A 9,817-nucleotide genomic window follows, 5' to 3' on the forward strand; every position below is an offset into this window, starting at 1 on the left:
TTATAAAAAAAAAAAAACATGTTCACATGCGTATGAACTTTTTAACTACTCTTTCCCGTCCACGAGTCTCTATCGCATTCTCAACGTACTGTGTGTTTATCTTCGAACACACTGATAATTCTCCAACATGGTATTCTTATCTAAGATCTTAGAGTGTAATAATACCATACCAATATATATATAGAGAGAGAGAGAGATTGAGAGTTGGATATATACAGACAAAATTTTATGACGTAATTGACTTATAGAGATGGTTCACAAATACAAAATGGGTTATCATAATTACGAGGGCCCAGCATTTTGCTACACGTTTTGTTTTTGAATGAACATGCGGTGAGTCCCATTTTCCTTCACCACCATTCATTGAGATCACCAGTTCTTTCGACTTTTAAGACAACAAATACTCCGAGGATCGGAGAAGATGCAGTTTCTCTTTTTAGCTAAAAGAGTTAAATAATGAGATGATGGTTTTGTTATTACACTCAAGGCCGAGAGTCTAAGATTCTCAAGGCTCTCACTCAGTCATATATCACGGTACAATAGGCAAAAAAAAACGATGAAATGAAATCATAATATGAACAAATCATTTTTGGCAACTTATATAGACCATGAACATTAACTAATAGGGTTTCGTGATTAGAACAAATCACTTAGTCTTCTTTTTCATGATTAGAACATTAATTAACAATTTCAAACTATAAATAGGGTTTCATGTCGGAAGTGTTTAGTCTTCTTCCCTCGTTCTCGCCACAAGGTTCCAAGGCGAGACACGTGTCGGGACACAGAGAGAAAAGAGACAAAGAGACGGAGCTTTTAGGGCTCGGGACGAGCCTGAGAGCATACATGTCTACCTATCAGCCCTAATAGGAAGACTAGCCTTGGAGCTACATAGAGTTCCGTACGTTCCTTTTTATAAATGTTGCAGAGAAAGGCACTGTGTGCTACACTACATCGCAGAGCCATGGACTTTTTTTTATATTTTATTAGCCCATTATTACAACCCACGATGTATTTGTACAATTTCACACTCAGACCCCAAAAGAAGCCACATTTATGAAATATATCGTCTCTTTCTGCGATTACTATGCCTTCGATTCGCCCTTTTATCCGCTGTCCCTCTTTGATATCCGAGAATTCGTTACTTCTCGGGCTAATTAAACAACTTTAATAATGAGATATGGAATCTCACGGTTCTTTATTTCTCGTTTCTTCCACCATTCGGTGGCTTTAATTAGTCATTCTTAGCTTCCACGCGTAATTGAATCACCGCTCAAGATTATAGAACTGAAATCAACCATTCGATCGAATTCCAAATAGCGACTTTAGGGATCATTGATTCACACTAATTCATCGAACAATTATGGATCTATACAAATATATACCATGTCTGTATATATATATATTCACATACTGTGAAGTGGCTGTGTGAGATATTCGTAGCTAACTTCAATTGAAATCGTGTGTATACCAATAGATTTTTTCGGGTTAATTCCAATCAGAAGAAAAAGAAATAGGAAAATACCAATATATGTCAGCTACGATCTCCACACATATGCATGAGAATATATGTGTGTGTGTGTGTATGTGTATATATGTGTATGTATGCATGTACTATCTCAGGAATCACATCTATCAAATTGCGACAAAAGTGTGGGCTAACCCTAACATGGTATACGTTTCCAGGAAAGCTTTCAGACCAAACGTAAACACCTTTTCCTCTTCGTTTATTTATTTCAAAACATATTAATTTCCTCTTCCTAATTTGTCATATACATCTCAAAATCTCTTCCACAGTAACTGATATATTTGCATGTTTTTTTTTCGTGCAAAAAAAAATCATACATACAAGTGACTGATTATTACTCAAGTATTTCGTGTATCCGGATTATAAAAAAAGGTGTTAAAATGAAAAATTATTCAAAGATTTTTTGTTGTTGCAATTTTCCTTTTTCTGAAAATTTCCTTTTTTTTTAAATAATTTACAAGTCTCGTGTTATTGAATTTCTTTGAAAAAAAAACATATATACCCCGATCCAAATAAATTGGTAGTGGACTTTTGTCCGTGGCTTTCACCAATGTGGCGTGTATATAAATATATATGTGCGCCCGCTGCTTTTATAATGTAACATGTGAGAAACAATACATTTCTTGATCGTTGATGTGCATATATATTCAAATATATTTTATAGAAGTAAATACGAAATTGTTACATTAGAACCCGTATATATAGATGCTTATGATGAGCAGTTGAATTTGGTTTGGCGTTGTATAAACTCGGGTATAACTTAAACAGTTAAACTTTCCCTTTCAAATAAAAAGCCTAGACTTGGAAGATTCCCAATTTTCCACAACCCTTCGTAGAAGGGGAAAAAACAATCATATAATGACCAAAAAGCTAATGATAGCTCCAATCAACGCTATGCATATAATTAATAAAAACGCACATACATGCATGCGTTTGTGTGTGTATATATGTGTTCCGATGTGTTGAAATAAATTTATTATATATTATATTTAAAAAAAAAGAAAGAAAGGGGAATTGTAGAGAAACGAGAAAAAAGCGTGGCAGTGTAATTAAGGGGTGAAAACAACGGGTGAATGAAGCGACGCTTAATCACTCCCATGCAAACGTCCCTTTCTCCTCCCCAACCTCTGCCGCCTCTGCATACACACACTCGGATCTCTCTCTCTCTCTCTCTCTCTCTCCATTGGGAAGTGCGAATTCCACAGCCACATTAATTTGCCCTTAGGCTTTCGCCCTTTCATCAATTTATTATGGATATATATATGTGTCAACAAACATAATTAAGTGTATATATGTCCATATCCATAAACCGTTTAATCACGCTTATGCAAATAGCATAAATCTTCACGTGGAAACCAATCATTTTTAACTAGTATGAATCATCCTTTGCTCTAAGCCGAATACGTTAAGCCTTAGTCCCATTAATTAATGTTGGTGAGGTTATTTCCTAACAATTTACATGATTTTTTTTTTGGGGAAACGGGTGCAATCCACCCAACATGAAATTTTATTTTCATATCAAACTCTCCAAAATTCTTGAGGTAACCATGTAAAGTTCCAATTCACCGCATAATTTGGATGAACCGTCGTCTACGATAAATGATGCAAAGGAAACTAATGATTCCGATCGAGATAATGATAAGGTTACATAATACATTAGAACTATATATAGATTATTATTCAAGCCAATTGCTTGGAGCATGAAAAGTTATTTTGATGACATTTATCTACCGGATCATGTGCTTACAGAATGTAATGTGTATGTTTATATATAGGAAGGTCTTTCGGTTCATCATAGTGGACAAAAAAAAATTGACATTAGACCATGGGTTATAAAAAATCGGTCTTTCGGCTCATTTTTTCCTTATAATCTATCAAGAGCATACTTTTATAGGATTTATACACCCATTTGTTCACGTATTAATTGACGATACATGATTTGCATTTTCCTCTAGAAAAAAGGACGTCGTTAGAATTACATATGGTTGAATGGAAATGCACACTATAAATCGAATACAAATTAAATATTAACAAAATATTACAAATACCTAGAGAAAGCCAGAAAATTTTATGCTTCTTTTTTTCACCTCCCTCTCTCTCTCTCTCTCTCTCTCTCTCTCTCTCTCTCTCTCTCTCTCTCCACTTCTCAGATTTGTATCTACCTTGCCCCCTTCCATCTCTCTCTTCCTTTGTGGTATATAATACACAGCAACTCAACAATACAGTGGATCAGATCAATGTGGGTTTTTTAATATATTTTCTCTTATCAAGAATCCTCTGATCCGTCAAATACCCATCAATCAATCAAATCCAAACACACCCAAAAGAAGATCGATCAACAACAAGAAGAAAAAAAAAGAATGTCAATGTCGATGTCTTCCCCTTCAGCTGCTTTTTCACCGGACCACCTCTCCCCCTCCGACCATCTCTGTTATGTCCAATGCGATTTTTGTAACACTGTCCTCGCGGTATAACTCTCTCCCTCTCCCTCTCCCTCTCTCTCTCTCTCTCTCTCAGTCATCTCCTCTTATATATTCTTCTTCTTCTTCACCATCATCATCTGTTTGTGGATTTCTTTTTTGTTGCTCTATGGGTTTCTATGCGTTGACTTGAGTTTGACTGCTTTTCTTTTTTTGTGTGTGTAATTTAGGTCAGTGTTCCTTACACGAGCATGTTCAAGATCGTCACCGTTCGATGTGGTTACTGCACAAATCTCCTGTCTGTGAACATGCGCTCTCTCCTCCTTCCGGCCGCGAACCAGCTTCAGCTCGGCCCTCACTCCTTCTTCAACCCTCAGAACATTCTTGTAAAGAAGAAGCTTCATTCGTTGCCTTTTTATGCTTTTACAAGGGCTACCTATGTAGGGTTTTTAATTAGGGTTCATGTTTGGAAAAGTTTTTTTTTTCACATATATGTTTTTTTCCTTATTTAAATTACAGGAGGGACTAAGAGATGCACCATCCAACGTGAATATGCTCATGAATCAGCACCCTAGCCAAAATGACATGCCGTCCTTCATGGACATTCGAGGCCTTGATCAGCAACTTGAGACTCCCAAAGCACCACCGGTTAACCGACGTGAGACAATTTCTCTTCTTATATATCCCTTGTTTTCCTGTTTCTCATCTTAATTCATCTTAGGGTTGTGTGGGAAATATGGACATGAGCTCCCTTGAGAGCATGCATAGATCTTCTGGCCCCAAAACCCTAAAGAGGGAAAAAAGTCAGTCACTGATACACGCATATAAATATACGCATGTGTGTGTCTGTCAACGATATCTAGGATGCTCCACCTACAGTAGTTTCTTGTTGTTTTCTATAAGGTTTTGCATTGCTTTGCGAATATTCTGCCTATTCTAAAAGACTTTTTGGATGTCTAAAATTCAATGAAAAGATTGTCGAATCAAACTGATTTTCAAAATATCAACGAAAAGACTGTCGAATCAACTGATTTCTTGGTAAGCCGTGTTTTGTTGCCTTGCTCACGCTGTATGGCTAAAATTCATGAAACGACCCATGTTTTGCTTTCGATTGATTTTTGTGTTTGTAATAATTAGGGTAAAGAAAGAAAAAGAGGGCTTTATCCCCCGAAAATATAGCGAAAAAGAATCTATGCAAATTCGTATGCAGAAGGGGTGTGGCTAAAGATAATGATGAAGTGATGATGGAAAGAGAGAGGAGAGAGAGAGATAGAGAGAGAGAGAACAACGACGATGATGTCAATGCAGAGAAAGAAAAAGACAACGAAGTGAATTTAATGTATACTTGTCTCTTTCTGTCTGAGTTTGTTTTCGTTTTGTCTTTGCCATCGCCAGCTCCGGAGAAACGACAGCGAGTCCCATCCGCTTATAACCGCTTCATCAAGTTAGCAATCTATGTCTCAATAATTATACTTATCCAGTCCATTTTCTGCTTCGAATATGCAATATTTACGTATATTGATTTCTCAGTATCCAATTAGTCACGGCCGGGCATTCACACATGTGCAGGGAAGAGATCCAACGTATCAAAGCTGGAAATCCTGATATAAGCCACAGGGAAGCCTTTAGTGCAGCTGCCAAGAATGTAAGATTCTTCACCAAGATATACATTATCACTCGCTACTAAATTGTATGAAAACCTTAGAGCATTCATATCTACACATGTAAGTATAGAGACATCGTCTACCTCTGAACTTGGGTTCTCTAAGTAATATTGTAGAAACGGCTTAGATGTTCAAACAAGAAAACCCTAGTTTCCTTTTTTTTATAACAAAAAAAAAAGAAAACCAAGGAAACTAGGGTTTTATATATATTGTTACCAACACAAGTTGGTGTAGCTGGGATATTGGGACGACTAAATACTTTGTCTGATCCAACACAAGTTGTTATGTGTTTTGTAGTGGGCCCACTTCCCACACATACATTTCGGGATTGCGCCAGATAATCGACCCGTGAAGATGGCTGGGATGACCAACCAGGTACTATATACGACTTACATAACGAAACCCTAAGCTCATGAAATGCCTCATCACATTTCATATATATATATATACACACATGAATATGGTTAAATACATTACAAACTTATATGGATTAACTTCATAATTGCGTAGGAGGGAGAGGACGGCGTCATGAAAGAAGGGTTCTACGCTCCTGCAGCCAATGTTGGAGTGGCTCCCTATTAGACGTACCATCGAGGAATATATGGAAAATCCGTTTTAGGGTTTCTTTCTTCATGAACTATTTATATCATGTGTTATCTTATGTCGTGTAATCAATTGTTGTTTCTGGTGTTCATGTTAAATGGTCTTGTATAACTAGGAGACTGTTTACACTAAGGAGCACTGATTATTAATCCTTGCTTATTATTATTATTATTATTATTATTATTGTGTTCTAATCCTAGGATGTCAATGAAGAATCTGTTCATACACCGAATGAACTCGAGAACGAAGAATAAAAGTTGAGAAATTCAAAGATCGAGCCGATCATTTTACGAGTTTGGATGAACATTATATCGTATTCCTCCTCGAGTTTGATTGGGTAGCATATATATATATATATGTTCTTTAATTATGTTCCTCTTGTTACCACATAAATGCAATATGTTCATTGGTGTTTATAACCTGATACTCATGCAAAGCTGCAAACATATATATACAAATATCCTATACCATGTCAAGATTTATGCAATAAAACGTTGTGTTTTCCATTCACACGAGCAACATGTATATACAATGTAAAATTCCATGCCACGAAACAACGAAAGTATATCTATATAATAACATAAAATATCAGATATTTATATGATTACATATCTTATCCTATGCGAAGTAGAAAAACCTAAAAAAAATATTTTACATCGGCAAAGAATCAGTGGCTAGGGATTAGAAAAATAGCATTTGGATGTTGATCAAATTGATTAATCAACGTTGCAAACTGAAGATACAGACTATGCATGAAACATGTGAATCACGTCGGATATACTTTGGATAAAAATGGTTCATTACCTTTTAAACCTCTATCTGTTAGAATCAAAGCAACAATTAATGGACAATTTTATCTGCGTAGATTTCTAAGTCCCACAACATATATTGCCCGAAAGATGACGAGCATTGGATATTAGGTCTGTGTACAAAGTCATCGACACGTGGGATATCTATATATACACAGCACTAACACGCACATAATGCATACATGAGTATTAGAATTAATACTTAGTTCTATATTTCAGTTTGAAAAAATTATAAACTCTAAGGTGTTAAAAAGTAATAATTAAAAGTAAATAATTTTGAAAACCCCTATTCAAAAGATCATATGACCTTAGGTCAGAATGTGAATTGAGGAAAAAAAAAAAGGCCCAACATATGAGATTCGTGGGCATTATGAAGAGGGTAAGAGCTTAACCTTGTTGGACCGCATATGGGCTACAAAATTTGAACCCAATAACAACAATGAACTGAGAAATTGCCGTTCGGTAACTTGAGCAGCGAATTTCCTACCGTTTTGATCAAGGAAAACGACACGTAGTCTTATTCGTAAAATTGAAAACAGCAGCAAAACCAAAGAAATGGGGACAGAAGTTCAGAACTGAAGGCCAACAGGAAATTTATCAGACATTAGGACTGATTCTACAATAACAAGAGACATCGTTTGGTTATCAATCTGTTACAAGATCATCAACATCGCCTTAATCCCAAGTTTATTTGGGATAGAAATACATAGTTTGATTCTTGTATTCTGTTACAAGTTTGATCCTTGTATTCTGAAGGCCAACAGGTAATCTGTTACAAGTTAAATAAACAAATACATAGTTTGATTCTTGTATTCCCTATATGATGAACTTAATCCTAGGCAAAGCACAAACAAGAGTAGACAAAAAAAAACTGAAACTTTACACCCTCCTCCTATACACTGATGATGGACTGTATACAAGCTTGAACAAGGCTGGCTAATGCACTCACTGAGACGACAGATCGTTACCGTGATATAGTCGCCACAGCATTCGTAGATCATTCAGCCCTTTAAACCATTGTATGAGCTTGTGGATTCAACAGTCATTCTGTTCTGAAACAGAGGAAACTTCTTGTTTATCGACATCTGCGACGAATGGATAGATAGATTTCAAGCCGTTCAAGTAAACCCGGGACTGAATAATGGTGCAGCCGATTTTAAATCCCGGAACCACTGTGAAACCTACTTTTGCCCGAGTTGGACTTGGTGGCAGTAACTTCTTGTCATGTTTCCTCAGGACATCCTCCATGTAAACCATTGAGAAATCTACCCCTCTTTCGACTTGAAAAATCTCAACCACGGGTTCGAAAGACAAGGCTAACTTGTGAAGGCTCCATATCGAGCTAGCCACATTGACAAAGGACTCGTAGAATATGCTCAAAGATCTCCAAGAACTCACCACTGCTTCAGTTTGATCCATGTTTCTGAATATGGAGGATTCCATGTTCGGGTGGATGAGTTCTTGGTACTTCTTGTCGCAAAATTTCGAGAATTCGCAATCCCTGTCTGTGTTTAGCAACTCCATTGGATTGCTTGATACATGTTGCATCAATTCCCTCAGTGAATTATTATTACTAGCGCCACTAGTTTTACCAGAAACTGAAGCACATGCATCAGATTCTTCTTCAATCTCGTTCAGACCAAATCCTTTAGTGTCAAAACCTCGAAACATCCCCAAACAGACATATGACAATAATGCATATCGGTTGTGTCCCTTCTTAGCATAATCTATGTCAGGATGAACTGAACTAGCCGCCAAATCCAAATCCCATCCAGCTTTTCCCATCAGTTCAATCAAAATCTTAGTGAACTTCTGTGTAGCTCTACAAGCATCATGTAGCAGAGACTCAAAAACCCTAACAGACAATTGGATATCGGTGGATGATCTCGCATTAGCAGATAATTTCTTCGACAATTTCGAATTGGATTTTTGAATCTCACCTAATTTGTTCCTCAGAGTCCAAACTTGCAAGTCCTTCTCGTCGATCTCCGCTTGCAATCGATTCGACACGGTTTCCAAAGCCCTAAGCTTGCTCTGATTCTCCTGCACATGTGATTCCAGATATGACCCAATTGCCAAATCGTGCTCAAAATCTGAATTTTGGCGATAGTCCTTATAGAATCGCTTCAGATCAGATAATCTCTGAAGGTGAGAGACCAGAGCCCTATCAGCTGCTTTCACGCTCTCCTCCACGAAAGGTGCGTGCCCGGATTGCAACTGAAGATACGAAGCTTCGCAAGATGACACCGCCGCGAAAACCGACGAAATCAAGCCCTGACCCATCTCGGCATCCAATTTTCTGAGCTGGGTGGGCTTCAATCGGTTAGGTTTCCGCTCCACGGCCAAGTTCCCGGTCGGAAGATCGTTCACCGGAGATCCAGGAGAGGGAGTTTTGGCACTGTGGGGCTTATCGGGTTTGATGACGACAACTTTCTGATCGGTGATGAAATCCTCGGCCGAGTCGAGGAGCGCGAAGCCATCGGCGTTGGAATCAGCTGCGGCGACCGAACCGTCGTGGTCTTCCTCGGCGAAGAACTCGTAGGTCTTCGTCTTCACGGCCAAAGCCAGTTTCTGAAACATCCCGGAGAATTGTGGGGGACGCCCAGTTGCAGCTGTAGTGATCGCAGACTTTTCCATTTCTCGCATCGCACAATTAACAACAAAAAGATTTATACTTTCTTACGAATTCCGATCGATTTCTGAGAATACAACAGAGAAGAATTCGCCGAGACGGGTAATGACTGAAACTTGGAGATGCTTTCAATAGGGTTCTTTGGGATACCTTGGAAGGAAGGA

General features: G+C 37.8%; 2 protein-coding genes across 2 annotated transcripts; one reads left to right on the top strand and one right to left on the bottom strand.

Moving 5' to 3' along the window:
* The first annotated feature begins 3,657 nt into the window (after positions 1–3,657).
* LOC104802460 (axial regulator YABBY 1-like) lies at positions 3,658–6,392 on the top strand. Its single transcript, XM_010526075.2, has 7 exons — positions 3,658–3,993; positions 4,176–4,331; positions 4,465–4,603; positions 5,341–5,389; positions 5,515–5,590; positions 5,907–5,984; positions 6,120–6,392. Exons 1-7 carry the CDS (start codon positions 3,886–3,888, stop codon positions 6,189–6,191), a joined length of 678 nt encoding a protein of 225 aa, XP_010524377.1. The 5' UTR covers positions 3,658–3,885; the 3' UTR covers positions 6,192–6,392.
* Positions 6,393–7,632: 1,240 nt separating this feature from the next.
* Positions 7,633–9,811, bottom strand: LOC104802461 (IRK-interacting protein-like). Its single transcript, XM_010526077.1, has one exon. The coding sequence runs from the start codon at positions 9,665–9,667 to the stop codon at positions 8,057–8,059; it is 1,611 nt and encodes a 536-aa protein (XP_010524379.1). The 5' UTR covers positions 9,668–9,811; the 3' UTR covers positions 7,633–8,056.
* Positions 9,812–9,817: the final 6 nt, after the last annotated feature.

Source organism: Tarenaya hassleriana, unplaced genomic scaffold (assembly GCF_000463585.1).
Source record: "Tarenaya hassleriana unplaced genomic scaffold, ASM46358v1 Cleome8, whole genome shotgun sequence".
Lineage (NCBI taxonomy): Eukaryota > Viridiplantae > Streptophyta > Magnoliopsida > Brassicales > Cleomaceae > Tarenaya > Tarenaya hassleriana.

Bases quoted from the DNA above. Each gene is read 5' to 3' on its own strand.
- LOC104802460 (XM_010526075.2), top strand. From the start codon at position 3,886: ATGTCAATGTCGATGTCTTCCCCTTCAGCTGCTTTTTCACCGGACCAC. The intron at 4,332-4,464 runs GTAAAGAAGAAG...TTTAAATTACAG, and splicing joins TCAACCCTCAGAACATTCTT to GAGGGACTAAGAGATGCACC. The intron at 5,591-5,906 runs GTAAGATTCTTC...TGTGTTTTGTAG, and splicing joins TTAGTGCAGCTGCCAAGAAT to TGGGCCCACTTCCCACACAT.
- LOC104802461 (XM_010526077.1), bottom strand. From the start codon at position 9,667: ATGCGAGAAATGGAAAAGTCTGCGATCACTACAGCTGCAACTGGGCGT.